This window comes from Sinohyriopsis cumingii, chromosome 17, assembly GCF_028554795.1.
Source record: "Sinohyriopsis cumingii isolate HCF-2022 chromosome 17, ASM2855479v2, whole genome shotgun sequence".
In the NCBI taxonomy this organism is placed as follows: domain Eukaryota; kingdom Metazoa; phylum Mollusca; class Bivalvia; order Unionida; family Unionidae; genus Sinohyriopsis; species Sinohyriopsis cumingii.
In genome coordinates this window covers 77,718,512-77,741,213 of record NC_142977.1, presented here as the reverse complement: position 1 = coordinate 77,741,213, position 22,702 = coordinate 77,718,512, and the positions used below count along the sequence as shown (strand labels likewise).

General features: G+C 36.9%; 1 protein-coding gene across 1 annotated transcript in view; it reads left to right on the top strand.

The window, feature by feature from the left end:
- The window catches only part of LOC149779281 (uncharacterized), a 151,746-nt gene that overhangs the window by 7,316 nt on the left and 121,728 nt on the right, over positions 1–22,702 (top strand). Inside the window, exons 4-6 of the mRNA XM_089939880.1 lie at positions 9,016–9,072; positions 13,915–14,027; positions 15,547–15,632. Coding sequence (XP_089796006.1) covers positions 9,016–9,072; positions 13,915–14,027; positions 15,547–15,632 — 256 coding nt within the window. The remainder of the gene's footprint in view (positions 1–9,015; positions 9,073–13,914; positions 14,028–15,546; positions 15,633–22,702) is intronic.

Here is a 22,702-nt window from a genome sequence, read left to right as displayed (position 1 = left end):
CCTGATCAATGTTGTAATGATATATAAATAATTATCATAGACCTTGAATATCTGCCATCTTTATCAGTAATAATGATTTAACTTTTGTTTTTAAATTATAGACTGTCTCCAGTAAAGGTGATTTGTATTGTGTGAACTTGGTTTGTGTGTGTGTGTGTGTGTGACACTGTAATTAGGAGTTTGAACATAGCTTTAAGAATTTTCCAGTCATATCACTATGATGTCTGTGGTGTGACAGCTTATAGTGATGTCTAGCACTCGGGCATTATGCTGCAGACATGTAGCATGATGTCCCACTCAATCACGTTATCCTGACACCAGACCAATCAGTCCTAACACTGATCTCTTAATGCTAAGCGCCAAGCGAGGAAATGCTAGTACCATTTTTATGTCTTTGGTCTGACTTGGCCTGTGTTTGAACGCGCAACCTCATGAATCAAGGTGGATGCTCTAATCACTTAGGCCACCGAAGCAGTCTAAATATGGTTTCTTTTCTAGAGAAACTATCAGTTTATAGCAGAGTGCTTACTGCAAGTCACTGTCTAGGTCAACTTCTCTTCAAACCATTACTAATAGCCATTGTAACATAATGCTGAGGACAATGATCACAGCTGCAAGTACAATTTTAATTCAATGAAAGTTGATGTAAGCATGAGTAAAATTGTTGTCTTATAGTTTTTGGTAATATGTGAAAAGCTTATTTAATTAAAATTCATTTGGTTGATTTCTGCATGATTTTCTTATGATCCGGTGGTTGAATTTACCATTGGAGGAAGAGTCCAGGTTGAACCACCAACTCACAGGAAGCTACTGTCAAATTTTTCATGTACCCATTTAGATTGAGCTTTGACTCAAACCCACTTGGACAGAAGTCATATTTGAGTGGGGGCCCCAAGTGGCCGAGTGGTCTAAAGCGCTCTCCGTTACGGATCACTGCCATCTCACCTCTGTCTGCGTGAGTTCGAGTCTAGGATTCGGCTAATGTGGGTATGTGAAAAAGCTCGCCAGTAGCTTCTCGTGGGTCAGTGGTTCTTCCCGGGGTTTTCCTGGGTTCTTCCTCCACCATTAATACTGGCCACCATGTATAGCCTATCGTGTGCTGAAAAATGGCATTAAACCCCACAACAACAACAACATATTTGAGTGACTTGTAAAGACGAGCACCTTAGACAACTCAGATATCCAGAACTGTACGGGTATTTCTGTTTGAGATAATACAGCACACCCTCACTGTAAGGTCCTTCATAAAATATTGGTCACAATAAGGCAGTATACTTTGTGAATTGAATGGATGGTGTTATAATGAGGGAGTACTGTGTATACATGCTTCTATACTATTAGGTTATGACTGCAAGAGTCAGAGATTAGTGGTAAAAACTAACTGTACTTGTACAGCATCATTATAGAATTTTGATCTTAACTCTTTGTATGCCTTCATAAAACTGATTGCCTGTTTCCCAAGATAAATTACTTTCGACATGGATCAAGATACAGATAGTACAAGGCTGAAAAAAGAAATCATATTCAGCTTTTAGCATGCTTAGAGAGGGGAGATAAAAATTATAAATGAGCAAGTGGAAATATGAAGAAGAAATCATATACAGCCGTTAGCATGCTTAGAAAGGGGAGATAAAAATATAAATGAGCAAGTGGAAATATGAAAAAGAAATATACAGCCTTTAGCATGCTTAGAGAGGAGAGATAAAAATTATAAATGAGCAGGTGGAAATATGAAAAAGAAATCATATACAGCCTTTAGCATGCTTAGAGAGGGGAGAAAAAAATTATAAATGAGCAAGTTTAAATATGAAAAAGAAATCATATACAGCCTTTAGCATGCTTAGAGACGGAAGATAAAAATTATAAATGAGCAAGTGGAAATATGAAAAAGAAATCATATACAGCCTTTAGCATGCTTAGAGAGTGGAGATATAAATGAGAAAGTGGAAATAAGAAATTCAATTGCTTATAGCCACAGGAAGGCCTGTTCTGCATTCATTCAATAAGGGTGGGGATGTGAGCAATTGTTATTTTAAAATGGTTCTGTAGTATTGTTGCATCACTGCATATTTCTTGGAAACATGATTTTATTGTATTTGCTGCACAAAATAGAGGAGGATATCAATATAAATTTAATTGGTTTATGCCTGATAGATTTTAAATTAAGTCTAGTATAGCAATTCCAAATGACATAGGTGGTAATATTCACTTGTACCTATTTTGCAGAACATAAGGTAAAGACATATAGACAGCTTCCTTAATAATACACAAGCATCAGAATTCATTAAGATCAGCTGCAGCATAAGTGAGTGTGCAGGAAAGCAAGGGAGGCTCAAAGTTTGGTTAACACTAATAGGTGATTCTTTGGGGTCGGGGACACTGCTAGCAACTCTTGTTGGTGAGAGTTATAATATCCTTTGACACAAATATTCATATAATACAATTTAATATTAATAAAGGTTAGGCCATAATGAGTCTATTCAAGTTAATATTAAAGGAGACTAGAAATCAAAATTTTCCTTTTACGTATGTAATTCTCTACAGATTTTAATTCGACTGACATGTTTATAAATTAAATATCGTAAGCGGGTAGTGATTTTATTGCATGGAAGATACTACGATTCCGTAAATTCCCGAGTTTTTCCGAGTTTTGATGAGACGACAGATCACGTGGTACCGTGACGCAAAACTAGCCAGTCCTCGAATACAAACATAAACATTGGCGAGCGAGGCAGACAGAAGGAGACCACATTTGGGTTGCACATTCAAAACTTGAATCTGCAGTCTGATACAATAGTTTATGTACTGTACTGGTCAGTGCTAAAAGAAATTTTTTAGGCACAGGCCCCGGGCTGGTGACTTAAATAAACTCAAGCCCTGACTGAAATTCCACAAGCCCAGACAGTTCTTACCTGTCGACTCTCAAGCCGGGAGAAAAACCTCCCGATTTTGGGGGTATTTCCTCATCTACATCCCGATCTCGTAATATCTCTAAATTTTTCGCAGCGAAGTCCCGATTATTACATTATGTTTGTCAATTTTCATTTGTCAGAAGAAAAAAACCCAACCCCAAACCATTTATAAATAGATATAACGTATGCAATCCACAGTCTAAACTGCCACACTGCAGACTTCGTAGTGATATGACTGAAAAATTGTTAAAGCTACGTTAAAAATTCAAATCACATGCACACACGTCTAAATCCGGCACTGGACGAAATAATTAATATCACACAAGTTTTTTTCTTTTTTTCTTCTTCAGTAAATAGAACGTAAAAATTAAACATTATTCAAGCAAATTTCAGATGTTTTTAAACAACTACAACAGTACTATAGTATACAAAAATTAAAAGAATAAAATTGTCACTAATTAACTTAAATGAATGATCACTGTGAAATTTTCTCTGCAAACAAAATCGCATCTCCATTTCCGCCAAGGAACACGGCCAGTTAACACCTGACGTTCCTCTACCGTATATGTAAAGTTTAATTACCATGATTAAATTACAAGGAATAAAACAAAATATACCATGCAGTATATGTGGCCCTAAAGAACTAATTCTGAATAAATATTTTGTTCAGCAATCAGTGTTACATGCATTAAGACTTAAACCTGAAGTCCATGGCATCGTAAGTAACAACAAAATAGGCATCGTTTATTTGGCAATCAATTGCTGGTGCTTACACATACACACACTGTCGAACATGGCTTCTTTGAAGTATGTCCGAAGGGTAGTCCTTTTCACAAGATCAATGCAAGGATAAGGAGTATGTTCATTAGTCACACCGGCTTTATTGTTTGCGTACTTAATTCAAAACTTTAGCTATTTTGCAATTTAGTCAGAGCTGACCAGAATATGCAAAATGGGCTTGTCCTGGGGGAATAATAAGGCGTATCACATGGAGAAAAGGTAAGTCCCATGGGCGCTCGCACATTAGGGCAAGGGGTTGGGGGTTGGGTCAATAGCCCGCCCCCCAGTTTCTATTGTCAGCCATTTAATGTGAAACTTTGACCTCTTTTCTTTTAATCGCTGCTATTTAAACTGCCCAAGGAATAGTTTTATATCAGTTCCAATCATTACAGATTACCGTTTATACATACTACATGTATACAATGATTTTTTTTTAAAATTTGTAATTTTTATAAGATTACTGAAAATTGTGTTTTCTCGAAACACGAAACGGTTTAGAATCTTATTTTTGGCTAAGCCTCCATTTGATTAAAATCAAATCTAAATTTCACCTTGGACAGTGGTGATTTGATTTAGACTGTGCCTTGTTAAGGCATGTATGTCAACATCTTGAAAATACATTTACTCATTTCACCAGCGCGATCAAAGTTTCCTCAGGCAAACAATTTTTGTTTCGACAAGCCTGACGGGCACCTCACTTTGAATACAGCATGGGCCGGAACTAAAACCAGAGGGGCCCAAGGTGTCGGGCTATCAGATTTATTTTTAGCACTGCTGGTGTAGATAAAAGATCTGTGAATTGATTGTTGCATTTTGTGGTCACTTACTCAGCCTTCTGCCTATTTTCGTATCCCGCACGTTTAACACTTTTCCCTGGATTTAAAATATTCAACGTTATGTCTGGAACAGCGCCAACTTTTAGTCTAGGCCTAGCATTTTCATATCCTTGAGCTGCCATTTTTTCAGAATCCCTCTCGTAACAGTCCTTTGAGAAATGTAACGAACACAGAGTGCTGTATGGTGTTGCTTTGAAATCGACTCGTTTGTAATAATGTATCCATTCTTTCATTATGCCTTTATCTTTCGGAAAAGAAAAAAAATTGTTGTCCACAGGCGTTTCTTAATGTTCTATTACACCCGTAAGCAACGCAAAATGGTATTGTCTTTTACTCTGGCAACTCCCACTTGGGCTGCTGGAGTCGCTACTATGACGTCACATCCCGAAAGTAACGAATAGGCGCGGAAATTTTGCATACAAGGTCACAGAAATTCAGCTCTTAGAAGATAGGCCAATATTTTAATATTGGCATTACGGTCGCAGATGATACTTCAGAATAAGGTTTTCTGCTATAGTACTTTTATTATTATTCTATATTTCCATTGGTTTCTGGTCTCCTTTAAATAAATTGAGGACAAATGTTTAAGATAAATCAGCATCAAAGGCAGTGCTGAAAATTGTTTGTTTTGCGTCAGTAATGTTTGAGTTGCATCCATCTAAGTATCAATGCATATGCATACATTGTAAGCAAACACAAACTGAAATTGCCAAAATTACACTCATTAATTGGAGCCAGACCCTTCAATATGTTTATATTGGTTAATTCCTCAAGATAGTGATTTTCAGGTCACCATACACATCTTTGTTGACAACATGTCCAAGATGAACTGCATTGTTGATAGCACATGGCACTGATGAACTGCATTATTGATAAAACATGACCATAATGAACTTATTGTTGATAGCACATTGTCTTGATGAACTTCATTGTTGATCAGGCATGGCCACAATAAACTTCATTGTTAATGAAACATGGTCTTGATAAACTTCATTGTTGATAGCACATTGCTGTGATGAACTCCATTGTTGATAACACATTGCTATGATGAATTCCATTGTTGATAGCACATTGCTGTGATGAATTCCAGTGTTGATAGCACATTGTTGTGATTAACTCACATTGTTGATAGCACATTGTGATGATGAACTCCATTGTTGATAGCACATTGCTTGATGAACTCCATTGTTGAACGTTGTTGTGATGAACTCCACTTCTGATAGAAATGACTATGATGAACTCCATTGTTTGTATTAATAATAACAGTTGGGACACTCTGGTTACACTGTTATGAAACTATATATGGATAAAAAAAGTTTGACCAACAAGAAGAGAGAATAGACCTTGAACTTCCTGAAAACATTTGATGCTTGCCTTGCACATTATATTAAAACTTATTTTTTAATGCATCACTGCATTTTGAAGAACAATCCACAGATTTGATGAACATAAGAACTTCAGACATTTCTATGGTGTTTGATTTTAAAAATGAAGTATGGAAATGTTCACTCGTTAATGTGATATCAGCAGTTTATACGTATTCTAATCAGCTATAGACAGTATGTTAATTAGGCATCATGTAAAAGGAATATTAGGTTCTTAACAGTTGTCAAAATAAAGTCAGCTTAGCATTTGTGTAAGCACTTAATAAAGTTCCCACAGAAGAACTCATAGGCATAACCCTGACAGTCATTTGGCCCCTTTCATGTATGAATAGAAGAGGACATGTCACAATTATGATGACTTCAAAACAGCAACTCCTTTAGTTATTTATTTCTTAATATTGCTTTCAGTAGGTATTTATCAATATTTTCATTGATATTTCATTGTATATATCTGGTGTTATTTGCCCTGTACTGAGAATATTTTTGTTACAAAATGTATGATTTCTACTTTCATATTTGTGAGTTTACACTTCTGTATACTGACCACCATTTTAACTGTAAAATTAGCTTTGATTTAAAGAGTTTGGTGATCATTATGTTTATGTTTTTGAGGCTATATCTTGCCTTTTTCAGCATGAAAAAATGGAATCCAGACCCTCTATTTCCATTGTAAGAGATTTCATAAGTTATCAGTGGACTGGGCATGCTAAAATGAGGGATTGGTGTATTAACATTCCATGTTACATTTTTGTTTCATCTCCTTGTTATATAATCCTGTCTATTTTGTATTGTTTCAGAAAGGAAAATCGCATAAAAAATGTGTTAAAAAGGAATAAAAAAATATTTTACTTGATAATTTCATAAGGAATGACAGAAGCTGTGTTTGTCTGATGTTTTTAGAGGTAGAATAGCCTAGTTTTTAATATCAAAACGTAGTCCAAGATCTGGGGTTATGGAGTTTATAGGTTCTACATAACAAGTACAAAAGTGGATTTATACATATTATTTCAAAGTGCCTTAAAGTGCAGTACTTGTTACAATGTTGTGTATGGGAATCAAAGAGTATAATGCCTACTGGTGAGACTGACTTACGATAAAGTGTATGTTGCATATGATGTTACTATCATTTAATGAATGGGATTCATGTCCATATGTGCTTTTCAACAGGAACCATGTTATAATGAAGAGCCTTACAGTGAGGTTGTGTTGTATATGTCACAGAATTGGAGAACACTGACAAATCTGGAATCAGTCACAAAATAATGTATTAAAATCTAAGGCTGACATGGAATTGTGAATTTCCTACTACAGTAGTCCCCCTCTTGAACGGCCCCCCTGACCAAGCGGCCACCCGCTCCTTATGGCCAGAATCCGTTGGCACCGACGAGTTTGTGTTCAAAAGTACCCCTTGTGAAAGGCCACCCGGCTAACGCGGCCAGCATATTAGTGCAAAATTATAAATTTTACCCCTCACAAGCGGCCGCATTTTATTTGAATATGTATCCAGAGCTAGTATTGTATTCATAACGTGTGTTAAGTAATCTGATTTCTGTTTCCCGATGTCAGGTTTTCGTTACTGAAAGAAGTGTTGAGTAAAGTACATTTACCGCTAAGGTTAATATTATATCATTTACGCCTCATGAGAAGCCAAATTTATTCCATAAAAACTGAGAAAGACTCAAATTTTAATCCATACAAAAGGGTACATACATGTAATCCAATTAGCCTTACTGCTGTGTTATCATAAGATGTCCGGTTTAGTCACTCTAATAATTGTCAAGATTACAATTATCGAACAGTAGTAACAGCTGAGAAGTGGCAGTATCAATGTACAATACCCAAGTCAGCAGGAAAATGGTTTAATAGCCTTTATGGCTTCTCTTAGTAAGATGTTGAGCTTGTTCACTTTGGTAATCAGTGGCTATTACTACTGACAATAATTGTCAAAATTACAAATCCTAGCGGCCGCGAGGTCAAATCTGCGTGATGTTAATGGTACATATCGAAGCCGTTTTGGCTTCTGTCACTTAGTTTCAAGAAATGTATAAAAACAATAGGGTACCAGACTGTGACTAACGAATCACGTGACAAGATCACTTCCTTTAAAAACAAACGGCAATTTGTTTAGATGCATACAAAATTGTTTTATCAGTATTGTAGTTGACAACATGAATAACTTACTGCAAAAAGATCAACATGTCATCGAGGAAAAAAAATTCTCAGTTTAGAGGAGAACGTGAAAGTAATTCAACTGACCGGGGGAGGGGGTGGGTCGTCGAGGATCCTTGCAGAAAACTAACGTCGGGAAGACGCAGATAAACAATATCGTGAAAGATAATGAAATGATTCTGCAGAAGTGGAAAGGTGAAATGGACGGAGAAAGGAAGATTGTTTGAGTCAGGAGACGTTTGTATCCTGATTTGAAAGACAAGAAAAAGCAAAAATTTTGTCAGCTGAATTGGGATATGACGACTTTACCACAAGTAACGGATGGTTGCGACACAATATCAAGTGTTCTGTCATTAGCGGCGAATCAGCTGATGTTAATAATGAAGTTGTCGAAGATTGGAACAAAAGACTAAACGATATATGCAGGGGATATGACAGCAAGGATATTTTTAATGTGACGAGACTGGTTTGTTTTTTTAGCCTGTTACCAACAAAGTGACAGATGATGTGAACTGTAACATAATTATAAAGACAGTTTTAAAACTATATCAATGGTTATTCATAGCATTCTTTTGAAAATGATGAAGAAGTTTGTTTTACATTTATTTCACATCATGCATGTGATTTTTTAATTAAAATATTAAATATTTAAAATTAAATGTGCCTGTGACTTTTTTCATATGTATTTACTATTCGCATTTGTCATCCCCCTCTAGAAAGGCCACCCGCATTATAAGGCCACTTCCCTGCTGCATTAGGGGTGGGCTTATAAGAGGGGGACTACTGTAAATGTTTTTTTTTTCTAGTAAAATTGATATGAACTATTCAGCATCAAAAGACAAAATTGTGTGTGTGCATTTCCATTTTAGATCTATAATTTTATTAATGTTTCGCTCTCTGATATGCATGTACCTGGAGTCCATTTCATTTCAGAAACTTCATAAGCGAGAAGGTTCAGGGAAGAATATTCTTACTCTAGGATTTGGATTGGTAAATATAAAGAGTTTGTGCCTTGCATGTGAAACATATATATAGGGATCACTTTTTCAAATATTTGCATGAGCAAGATATAGATCCCTTTTTTGACAGCATTGCAGTTGGCATAGGTCTCAGCCTGAAGTATTTTCATTTAGTTCACTTTTTCTGACACATTTTTGTGTACTGTGTGCTGTTATGAAACATCATGGTGTATTCATCCTGGAGAGTACTTTCTCATTACAGACAAAAGGTCACAGTGTCCTATTTTTATTTTTCCATTAGTTTGGGTATTTTAAATATGCCTCATCAGAGAATATGAGACAGCATTCTGTGGAATTCTTGTGAACACTTAGACTGTGTATTTTTGAGTATAAAGAAGTTAAACTGGGATCTTCTTTGGATTTTAAAAGAAAATGACTGCTTTTACAAAGTAGAGAAGCAGCCTGACGATGGTGACACAACTGACTGGTGACTGACAGTAAACAGTCAGATTATTACTGTGATTTGTTTGCTAGGCAGTTGTTTTTGTCATCTATAAAGTGTATGACTTTTAAAGCAGCAACAGTGTCATCACAATTTTTATATTTCTGTAAAGATTTTAAGTCAGAGAATTTACCTTTACCTCCATATTTCTAAAACGTAAATTCATAATATGTGATGAGTACATTAGTTTGAAAATTCCCATTCGCTGATATTAGAAATAGGTCACAGTGACTTACTTTTCGCTTCTCGTGGGTCGGTGGTTCTTTCCGGGGTTTTCCCGGGTTATTCCTCCACCATTAATACTGGCCACTATGTATAGCTTATCGTGTGCTGAAAAATGGCGTTAAACCCTACAATAACAACAACAACAACTTACTTTTCATGCTTGGTGAATACATTTGGCTTTGCTAGCAAAATTCCACTTTGAAAATTTAGTTTTCTTAAATTTTTGTGTGGTTTTAACAGCTTTTATTACACGTTATTGGCTATATCAATGGGAGCTAAGTGGCTTTTGCAAGGATACACCAATGGGTAATTTGTGATTGCTATTGAACTTTAAGTAAGGCAGATAATATAATGCTAAATGCCAATTGTGTGAATATTAATGGACTTCAGAAAGGTTGATAATATAATGCTAATTGCCATTTGTGTGACAGTTAATGGACTTCAGTAAAGTTGATAATTTAATGCTAATTGCTATTTGTGTGATTGTGAATGGACTTCAGTATGGTTGATAATATAATGCTAATTGCTATTTGTGTGATTGTTAATGGACTTTAGTAAGGTTGATAATTTAATGCTAATTGCTATTTGTGTGATTGTTAATGGACTTAAAAAGGTAGATGATATAATGCTAATTGACATTTGTGTGACTCTTAATGGATTTTGATAATGTTGATAATAAAATGCTAATTGCTATTTGTGTGATTGTTAATGGACTTAAAAAGGTAGATGATATAATGCTAATTGACATTTGTGTGACTCTTAATGGATTTTGATAATGTTGATAATAAAATGCTAATTGCTATTTGTGTGATTGTTAATGGAGTTCAGAAATGCAGATACTCTGTTAATTGCTATTTATCTGATTGTTAATGTCCTTCAAAAAGGTAGATAATATATGGTTAATTGCCATTTGTGTGAATGTTAATGGACTTAAGTAAGGTAGATAATATACCGTATATACTCGTGTATAAGCCGAAAAATTTAGGAAAAAAATAAGGTCTGGAAGAAGTGGGGTCGGCTTATCTGCGGGCCAAGGTCCAAGTCTGAAATTTTTAATGCTTTTTTTCCCTTGATTTCCAGTATTTATTGTTTCTGTCGATCGCTGAAGATGAGATCACATGCCTAATGATGCCACATGGCTCATAAGATTTGTGCTGTTGTAAAGTGAAACAAATATTTTTTTCTAACTTAAGTGGTAGGATAATGAATGAAAAACATGTTTTAATGTACTTGACGTCTATTTGACAGATGTCCATCCACCAGAAAATGCAGCCATACGTGTTACTTGAGCCACGGTGGTATGTGTATTTTCCAAAAGAACCACCATATTAGTAATCTCCAGTCAAGTATTTAACCCTCAGCTAATCAGTAGTCATTAAACTCTACAGTATCGTACAAATGCACGCTAGCTTATTTCAGTGTAAATATGAAAAGAATCTACGTAAAAAAATAAAAGAATTACGATACTGAAGGTATATACAACAAACATTTTGATTGAGAGTAGAAATACATGTACGATAGTCTTAAAGGGACAATAGCGAGGGGCTCCATAGGGGTTTGTTGCGCGCATGCTTAGGAAGGGTAAATAACAGGGCAATATACGAGTTAGCGTGAATAATTGTAAAACAATATAATTTGTGGGATTTCTTTGACAGGTGTTTTAGAAGTAATCGGCAGCCACAGTTTATATATTGCTGTTGTTTAGTTGTTTGTAAAGCAAAGTGGTTTGTTAGCAGTAGAGTGTTGTACAATAGCTACCAAATGCTTAATCTGTGGTAAATGCCTCGGGGATAATAGGTTTGTTTTGTTGCACAATGTCAATGACTTTACTAATACATGCCAACTGTCAGATGTATTGTTTAATGAGATATGGTAGTGGACATGGTTTCTGCTCAAAGTTATAAACTGTCACAATACTTGAATAATGTCCACGCTGAAACAAATGATATTTTGATTAATTGAATCACACTACCGGTAGTTTAAAAAAAACCCACAAATAAACAACAATGATAAATAATTATCAAATACAAATTGATAACCAACCACACATGGAAATAATTACAGGATAAGGTATATAAATAGTATACTACCACTATAAGAAATTATTTCAGTTTAATCTCTCTAGAAGTTTATATTCAATTCAATCAGATAAAATGAATAGTGTTGGAAGTAAAAGAAAGTGTTCTGCTTATGATGCAGCATTCAAACTTAAAGTTATTGAATATGCAGAAGCAAATAACAACTGTGCTGCAGCACGCGAATTTTTTGTGAACGAGAAGCAAGTACGAGAATGGCGGAAAAGCAAAGCAGCATTAGAAGAAATGCCAAAATCCAAGAAGGCTCGTCGGACTGAGATTGCCTCTTTCCCTGAATTGGAGAAAGAACTCAGTGATTTTGTAAGTGAAAGTCGACAAAATGGATACATTGTCACATGAACTGCAATTCGTCTACATGCTATGCAGATGGCGAAAAATGAAAAATATAAGTTGGCAGATTCAAAATTTGTTGCATCAGCCGGCTGGTGTTGTCGTTTTATGAACCAGAATGGTTTCTGCCTCAGGCAGTGAACGAAGATAGCACAAAAACTACCAAAAGACTTGGAAGAAAAAATTTAATCATTTCAGCAGTTCATCATTAAATGCAGAAAGGAGTGCTCATTTGAACTATCACAAATTGGAAATATGGATGAGATGCCTATGACCTTTGACTTACCAAGCAATAAAACAGTCAATGCTGTTGGTGAGAAAACTATTCTGAGAAAAACGACCGGCCACGAAAAAATGCATTTCACGGTTGTATTGGCCTGTTTAGCTGATGGATCAAAGCTGCCTCCTGTCATCATTTTTAAAAGGCCAAAAAGCATGAAATTTCCTGCTGGTGTCATCATTCATGCACAGCAAAAGGGATGGCTGGACAAAAGTGGAACAATTGAATGGTTAGAGAAAGTATGGAACAAGAGACCAGGTGCAATTCTTCGGAAACCTTCAATGCTTGTATGGGATATGTTTCATGCACACAAGACCGATGAAGTAAAAAAGGCTGCAAAGAAAATGAAAACAACACTGGTTGTGATACCAGGAGGTTTAACGTCAGTGTTACAACTTCTTGATGTCTGCCGTAACAAACCTTTTAAGGACAAGTTATGAAAGATGTGGGCAGAATGGGTTTGTTCAGGGGCTGTGCAAATGACAAAAGGCAGGAATTTAATGAGGCCGGATATCGATTTGGTCGCCAAGTGGGTACAAGAAGCGTGGGACTCAATTCCTTGGGAAATAATTGCAAATTCATTCAGGAAGTGCTGTATCAGCAATGCCATGGATGGAACAGAGGATGATGCTGTATTTCAATCCGACAATGATGAGGAGAGCGAGAAGGAGAACGACACACTATCGGATGACCATGATGACAATGACAACGTATATGATGAAAGCATGCCCGTAACAGAAGCCGAGTTTCATGAACTGTTTGATGAGTCTGATACAGAGCCAGATTTTGAAGGATTCTAAAAGTGATAGAACTTTTATAATTCATGATTTTAGAATGAGGATTAATTAAATTTCCATTAAGACTTAACTCTTTAGAATTGTTTTTATTTCAACATGTAAATTAGCTTTCTTACTTTCATTTTATTTAATAATGTGATTTGCCTAAATAAACATATTCAGAACTCACTTTGTGCATCTTGTGATGTACGGGTAGGCTTGAAATTATGGGTCGGCTTATATGCGGGTCATGCACTTTATAACAGTTTTACTCATTCAGTTTGGGGGGGTCGGCTTATATGCAAACGGGCTTATACATGAGTATATACGGTAGTAAGGTAGATGTTTTAATGCTAATTTATATTTAGGAGACTTTTGAGTGCCTTCTTGGCTCATACTTTCCAACCATAGAAACTTATCGCTTAGATCAGTTGCCATTGTGTGTTTTCTAGCAAGGTTCATTTCTCTGCCTTCTGCATCATGTAAACTCGATGTGTGCATGTGCCTAAAAGCTCCAAGAGGCAAATTACACTAAAATCAAGATTTGATTGTTTAGGTTATGGAAATTCCCTGAAATTGATTTTCTTTGCTTTCTATATTTGTAAATATTTCATCATAGTCTTTACTGATGTGGATTTCTAATATCCGTTGTTTATTACCACAGATGTCAGATGATGCTAATGCCCAGATTTCCACTGTCCAGAATTTAGAATACTGGTATCCCAACAACAATGTCAATAGACTTCACTTTCGACAATGGAAAATTCTTCTTAGTAGGTGTGTATATTTTTAACAACCCTCTCATTTTTAGTGTGCTGTGGGTTTAATCACCTCATCCTAAAGCATTGGGCTGTGTAATTGGAAAAACATGTAAATTTAACTTACAAGTTTTCACATTAACCTTTATTGAACTGACAATTTTCAAAATATAAAGTGGTGTCAGTGGATGTGAAAATTATTTGTGAAGAGTAGTGTGTACAGATCAGTTGGATACCCTTCTATATTATATCTATCTACTTGCCATAATTACCGAATTACTGCATATCTTGTAACAGGAAAAATTGACATAGCCACCCCTCACCCCACCCCAATGCTAAATCAGATTAAGAAATTATTCATCAGTCTATAATAAAAATGTCATAATACTTTTATTCTTTTGTGGATTGTTTTACCTTTTGCTTTTGTACAAACAAATCCAAAGATACTTAGAAACAGGTAACAAAATCATCAAGAAGTTTTGATCTTGCTTGCATCTCAGCAGACATCTAACTGAAGTTACCACTACTGTCCTAGAAAAGTGGTTTAATTTGCCTGCTGCTTAAGTGTATAAAAGATGTTTTTGATTGGCTATTTTCTGTAATACCTCCCACTTTATTGTATAAAGACTGATGATGACATTACAAATCTTGGAACTGAGGTACTCCTTATGTTGTGTAATTATTGCATGTGGGGATAACAAGCTAAGCTCTTACCTTACAGATTCCTAAAGATTCATTTGTATAAAGCTGTTGAGGTTTACAGTTGGTCCAATATCAACAATGAATACTTCAAAGTTATAAAGATGATCATGCTAGTTTTATTTATATATTTCTCAATTGACTGCCAGGCTATATAGTGTCTAGCAATGCACTGTAGACTATATCATGTCTGTCCCACTGCACTGATGACTATATAGTGTTTCCTACTGCACTGAAGACTATATAGTGTTTTCCACTGCACTGAAAACTATATAATGTTTCCTACTGCACTGAAGACTATATAGTGTTTTCCACTGCACTGAAAACTATATAGTGTTTTCCACTGCACTGATGACTATGTAGTGTTTCCTACTGCACTGATGACTATGTAGTGTTTCCTACTGCACTGAAGACTGTATAGTGTTTTCCACTGCACTGAAGACTATATAGTGTTTCCTACTGCACTGAAGACTATATAGTGTTTTCCACTGCACTGAAGACTATATAGTGTTTTCCACTGCACTGATGACTATGTAGTGTTTCCTACTGCACTGAAGACTATATAGTGTTTTCCACTGCACTGAAGACTATATAGTGTTTCCTACTGCACTGAAGACTGTATAGTGTTTTCCACTGCACTGAAGACTATATAGTGTTTTCCACTGCACTGAAGACTATATAGTGTTTTCCACTGCACTGAAGACTATATAGTGTTTCTCACAGCACTGAAGGCTGTAGAAAAGTTCATCCTGGGCCTCTTGTTATAAAATTGTGAGAGAATGGACCTTTTTTTTTTTTAGATCTGAGAGTTTAATTTTTTGATTTTACATTTCATCCAGGATTGGAGATGAGTTGATGTCATTTCTACTGGAGAACACATCCATCTTTGTACAGGTGGTTCCCACTTGTTTCCTGCAACTAACTGGTAAGGTTAATTTTAACGAGTGGCCGCACATCTATAAAAGAGTGGTTATTGTTGTTGTTTTTATTTGATGTGTATCTTGCAACTAAAAAAATTTCAGTAAAGGTTGGAAATAAGCCATTAATCTACTTGCATTCTTTGAGCACTTCCTTCAGGGCAGTATTGACAGTGAATGCACATTCATTGGTAGGGTGCCAATTTTCATTGATTTTGTGGTTGTTAAAATCCTGTAATTAAATACCCAACATAAAATGGCTTTACCATAATAATGTTCCTGGAAGAAGCATAATGCTTGGACTCAATTACAAAACAAAAATGTAATTTTATGTTGATCCCACCTTATCAGACTCTTTATATAGGAACCATTTTGGTGGCCATGTACATGTCTTTTCATCTTTATACCTGTCCACCCATACCCATATTGTCCATTCCCTAGTTTAGGATCAAAGTTCAGAATATTTTTATATCATCGGTTTCAAGTACAGTTGACCACAGAGTTGTGTTGCTTGTTATATGAATAGGTCATGACTTTTGCAGACCAATTTACTAAAACTCAAGGGTGGGCATGACATTCTAAGGGTAGGTTCTTGTCTTTTCTCAGCCATAAATATCAATAACCACAAAAATAAATGACTTCACTAGTTTGTACTGTTTATGTAACCACAGATGTTTCACAGAATCTATTCATCTATATCATATATACTAACTTATGAGTTGAACTTCATACTGCACAGATCCAGATCTGCCGTTGTGTAATGCACCAGAAGAACTGGGTCTGTACAGTTTGTTAGGAGTAATCAGTAGAACAAGCAACATAGACTCTGATTTGTAGGTGCATTATGCTACAGCAGAATTGGATTATTATTGTTTGCAGTTTGACTTGACTTATAAGCGATTATATATGATAATTGTCATAATCTCTAATCCCAAATATTATTTGTCTCATTTGAACTTGTTTGATGACTGGTGCTGAATGAACTGCACAACATACTTCTTCACTTGGTTTGCTTAGTGATTATCACTTTTGAAATGTTGGAGTTTTAACTTTTTGAAAAATTGACATATATTACTAATGGTCCAAGAAAGCCAAATCACTAAAAATGTAAAGGTTTTTCATTTTCTAGTACTACTCTAAGCTAAAACATGTCTCCAAGCAAGGGGTATTATTTTCAAAACTATGGAGTAAATCCTTTCATAACTTTGGAGAAAAAGTACTCGTCACTAATTGCCAATAAAGTAAAAGCTGAATTAGTATTTAAGGTTCAGAGATCAAAGACATTTCTTCTCAAATACACATCGAAAATGGTATCTTGCCAAGTGAATTACTGAGATATTGTTTATGCACAACTGATAATTTACTTTGCTGATTTATGGTAAGTTGTAAATTGCTAAATGTTTTTAAAATGTTTTAGTATACTTTTCATGCATTTTATCATTTTCTTCACAGGATTGTTTTTGTGATTATTAAAATTGTATAGAAATCTTTCTCTTTCCATTATTTAATAAGAGCCATAAGAAGCAACCACATGATTTGACTCCCAGTCTCTCAGTGAATTCAGCTGTGGTTATAAAAAGGTAAAAATCGCCTGAAATCAATGACATAATTATGAAATAATCATGTAGTTTTGTGCCAACTAGTATGAGCTGATTTTGTAAAAATGATCTGCATGAACAAATTTCATCCTTCTTGATCATCAGTACAGTAAAACCCTGCTTTATCATGATGATTGGGTCGGTACAACCCTGCTTTATAATGACGATCGTGTCCCACAGTGACATCACTCTGTGATGCCATCATTGGTACAACACTGCTTTATCATGATGATCGGGTCCCACAGTGACATCACTGTGATGCCATCATTGGTACAACCCTGCTTTAACATGATGATTCGATCCCACAGTGACATCACTCTGTGTTGCATCATTGGTACAACCCTGCTTTATCATGATGATCGGGTCGGCACAACCCTGCTTTAACATGACGATTCAATCCCACAGTGACATCACTCTGTGCTGCCATCATTGGTACAACACTGCTCTAACATGGTGATCAGGTCACCCAGTGACATCAGTCTGTGCTGCCATCATCGGTACAACCCTGCTTTAATATGATGATCAGGTCCCACAGTGACATCACTCTGTGGTGCCATCATTGGTACAACACTGCTTTACCATGATGATTGGGTCCCACAGTGACATCACTGTGCTGCCGTCATTGGTACAACCCTGCTTTAACATGATGAGCAGGTCCCACAGTGACATCACTCTGTGATGCCATCATTGGTACAACACGGCTTTAATATGATGATTGGGTCCCACAGTGACATCACTCTGTGATGCCATCATCGGTACAACCCTGCTTTAATATGATGATCAGGTCCCACAGTGACATCACGCTGTGGTGCCATCATCGGTACAACCCTGCTTTAACATGATGAACAGGTCCCACAGTGACATCACTCTGTGCTGCCATCATTGGTACAACCCTGCTTTAACATGATGATTGGGTACCACAGTGACATCACTCTGTGATGCCATCATCAGTACAACCCTGCTTTACCATGATGATCGGGTCCCACAGTGACATCACTCTGTGATGCCATCATCGGTACAATCCTGCTTTAACATGATGATCGGGTCCACAGTGACATCACTCTGTGATGCCATCATTGGAACAACCCTGCTTTATCATGATGATCGGGACAGTACAACCTGCTTTAACATGATGATCGGGTCCCACAGTAACATCACTCTGTGCTGCCATCATCGGTACAACCCTGCTTTATCGTGATGATCAGGTCCCACGGTGACATCACTCTGTGCTGCCATCATCAGTACAACCCTGCTTTATCATGATGATCGGGTCCCACAGTGACATCACTCTGTGCTGCCATCATCAGTACGACCCTACTTTATCATGATGATCAGGTCCCACAGTGATGTCTGTCTGTGCTGCCATTATCGGTACGACCCTGCTTTATCATGATGATCGGATCCCAGAGTGACATCACTGTGCTGCCATCATTGGTACAAACCTACTTTATGATGATGATCGGGTCCCACAGTGACATCACTCTGTGATGCCATCATTGGTACAACCCTGCTTTATCATGATGATCAGGTCAGTGCAACCTGCTTTATGATGATGATTGGGTCCCACAGTGACGTCACTCTGTGCTGCCATCATCTGTACAACCCTGCTTTATCATGATGATCGGGTCCCACAGTGACATCACTCTGTGATGCTTTCACCGGTACAACCCTGCTTTAACATGATGATTCGATCCCACAGTGACATCACTCTGTGCTGCCATCATCGGTACAACCCTGCTTTAATATGATGATCAAGCCCCACTGTGACATCACTCTGTGGTGCCATCATTGGTACAACCCTGCTTTAACATGATGATTGGGTCCCACAGTGACATCACTCTGTGATGCCATCATTGGTACAACCCTGCTTTACATGATTAGGTCCCACAGTGACATAACTCTGTGCTACCATCATTGGTACAACCCTGCTTGAACATGATGAGCAGGTCCCACAGTGACATCACTCTGTGCTGCCATCATTGGCACAACCCTGCTTTAACATTATGATCGGGTCTTAGAGCATAGTGACATCACTCTGTGCTGCCATCATTGGTACAACCCTGCTTTAACATGATGATTTAGTCCCACAGTGACATCACTCTGTGCTGCCATCATCGGTACAACCCTGCTTTTACATGATGATTGGGTCCCACAGTGACTTCACTCTGTGATGCCATCAACGGTACAACCCTACTTTAACATGATGATTCAATCCCACAGTGACTTCACTCTGTGCTGCCATCATTGGTACAACCCTGCTTTTACATGATGATTGGGTCCCACAGTGACTTCACTCTGTACTGCCATCATTGGTACAACCCTCCTTTAACATGATGATTGGGTCCCACAGCGACATCACTCTGTGCTGCCATCATTGGTACAACCCTTCTTTAACATGATGATTGGGTCCCACAGCAACATCACTTTGTGCTGCCATCATAGGTACAACCCTGCTTTAACATGATGATTGGGTCCCACAGTGACATCACTCTGTGCTGCCATCATTGGTACAAGCCATCATGCTGTATGTAATGTATCATGCATTAGCTTGGATGTCAGTTACCTTAAGAAAATGATCTATGCATATCCTCTTTCCTGTTCAGATTGGAAGGTTTTGGGGGTGGATATAGTAGTGGAAACAAAGTGGTACAGTTACAGTCTTAAACCAATGTATATTAAATAGAAAAAAGTGAAATCACATTTCCTGTATTTTTTTATTTATTTCATCAGAGAACCATGCATTAATACATACATGTATATCATATAATTTTGTGCATGTATGTACCATTGCATGGCTTTCTGTTGTATTTTGTCAGCTTGCTAAAGGATTTTGTTGGGCAAAGAAGACAGACAAAAGAAGGCATTTTAACAAGCTCAATGGGCAACTCATATAGAATATGAGCTGGGCCTAATTAAGATTTAGAGGGGCACAGGATGTTGGTTACTTTTTTTGGCACACTAAGTTGAAGTGTCGATAGATGTACTCATTATCTGATTTCAATGTATCCATGACACTAAAACTTTGCAGTACTTCAAGAAATTGCTGAAGTTTTTCAAACATTTTGGGTGCAAGTGTTTTATAACAAAGTTTCACTGTACGTAGATTGCCATTCACTATCATCGATTTCCTTCACTCCATGAACATTATGTAAGGCTTCATTATTTCATCAGAAATATGTTTACAGCCACATTCTCACAAATTCAAAGCCAAAAAAGATGGCCATAATGTCTTTTGCCTTGTTTGAGCAACAGAGTGGTAAAAGATCATCTGCTTGCCAAGGCAGACTTCATATTTGAGTTGTCTCCTCTTGGATAGAGGGATTGGTACCAAATGCCATCAATTGCCAGATTGCCAGATAATGCTTCCACTCATTTGTGGTCAGAGTGCACTTTATGAGGCCTTGCAAAATACCACTTGGCTATGTTGCCTATCATTAGTTGAGGAATTCTTTGCAGCTGTATCACTTCATGGAAGTATACACCGTGTAATTTTTCATCTGTTCTTGCTTGTCATCGTGGATGAATATTTCGCAATTCATTTGTCAGGTTTGTCATCTGATAAATACATCAGTCTCATCTTAATTGTCTGCTTAGTGGTCGATAGTACTTGCAGTTTGACTCAGTTAAAGTATATTAGTCAAAATTAGATAAATGATCATTTATTCCTTGTAATAAGATAATTACTTAAGTTTTATCTGGTATATATCTCAGTTCCTGATGTCCACTTAACAGTAAGTTAGTATGATGATTCAGTTATAATTTGCCATTGTTTCACTTTCTCTAATTACAAAATTACGACAATTCATAAGTGCTTCAGTGGTCAAAATTTTTTGCCACAAAACTATATGCAGTGTTTTTTTATGTATAAGGATCCTTCTAAATAATAGAGCTGAACTTTAAAAGGTACATGTCTTTATTCTATGAGTGACTCATTACCATGTGTTACTAATATGGTTATAAACTAAATGACAGAAAGAAGCAAAATCAACAAGTTTTGTTATACTTAACAATTTTCTATTCCAATGAGCATTTTGTATTTTCATTGAATGATCTTGATGAACGTTTCCTCTCAAATTATCTAAACAGATATGGACATGTGCTTTCTGTGGTTGGAGGAAAGATGGGCAAATGTTACATACAATCATTTTACCTGGACAAATGAGACATCAAAAAACATAAATGCTGAAGGATGCAGATGGTATCTGTATTGCTAGCACCACCATTTATATCTCAATAGCTAATTTTCTTATGCCTGAATCTCTTGAGGTGGAAAGCTAAGCCAGCTTTTTCAACTTAGTCATTGCTATCTTCACAGAGGTTTCCTTGCCACTGCATGCTTATAAGTTTGAGGACACATGTTTTTCAATCTGACATCCTGGAAAGACCCACGCTTCCTTGCATTGATTGGTCTCTTCCTCTGCACTATCAATTGCCCCCCCACAGAATTTCTGTATCCATCAGTTGCAATGAAGGAAGAATAAACCAAAAGGACAGTCCTCTTCAAAGCAGCTTCTACAGGCTGGTCAAATTGCTATTGTCTTGCAGAGTTTTTTCTTCACAAATATGACTTCCATCACAAAATGTGAACCAGGCTTTTTACAAGCTTTACTCTAAAGTCCTTAGATGTCAACAAATGTATGACATGTCAGGGAATGCCAAACACATATTTGTTCTGGCCCAGCAACACAGGACATAATATAAGGAGAGAACATCTGGTTTCAACCCAGCTTATGTTCCATTCAGCCTTCCTACAGAAAAAGATGCACTTTTCCTGACCCACATACCTGTGACTCTTGCTAAGAATAAATGTCGTCTTAGAAATAAAGTAGTCCAGTTCTTTAATAGCACAACCCCATTGGGATCTTACTTGGGCCTTTCCACAGATCTCTAAATCGTCACCTTTGTGCATCTGAGTTCAGTGCAGATTCCCTGGGGTCTGTCCCCAACACAGATTAGGAGAGACCTTGCAAAGTCAGAAGCTTAACATGAGCATTGTTTTGTAAAAAGACATGAAATTTCACATTGTGCTACTGTTCATCTATGATTATAGTTCTGAGTTTGTCTCTTCACTGAATGTTTCTTGAGGATCACCTAGGTGATGTCCCTTCTCTGCTTGAAGAGTTGAGTCTTAGTCTCTTCACCTTTTTGGTCTTCACATTGTGACCATGAACCCTTCTGCAGTGCACTACTGGTTCTTGAGGGTCATAGATGACCTTCCTATCCATATGGCAGCCAAAACTGTGTATGCCACATTGAATGACTTTTGGATTATATGCAGTTACAACTCAGCAAATGGAAGGACCACTCACATATCTTGGTGGGTATCTCCCTGAAAGATCAACTGTTAGAAATTAGAATTTGGACAGATACCAGCTTGGCTGTCCTTGGTGTCCACATCTTTTTGAGTGTGCATGGTTTGGCCTGTTCAGGAGTCTTCCAGGCATATTGACCCCCAGCTGAATTCCAGTGTGAATGCCTTT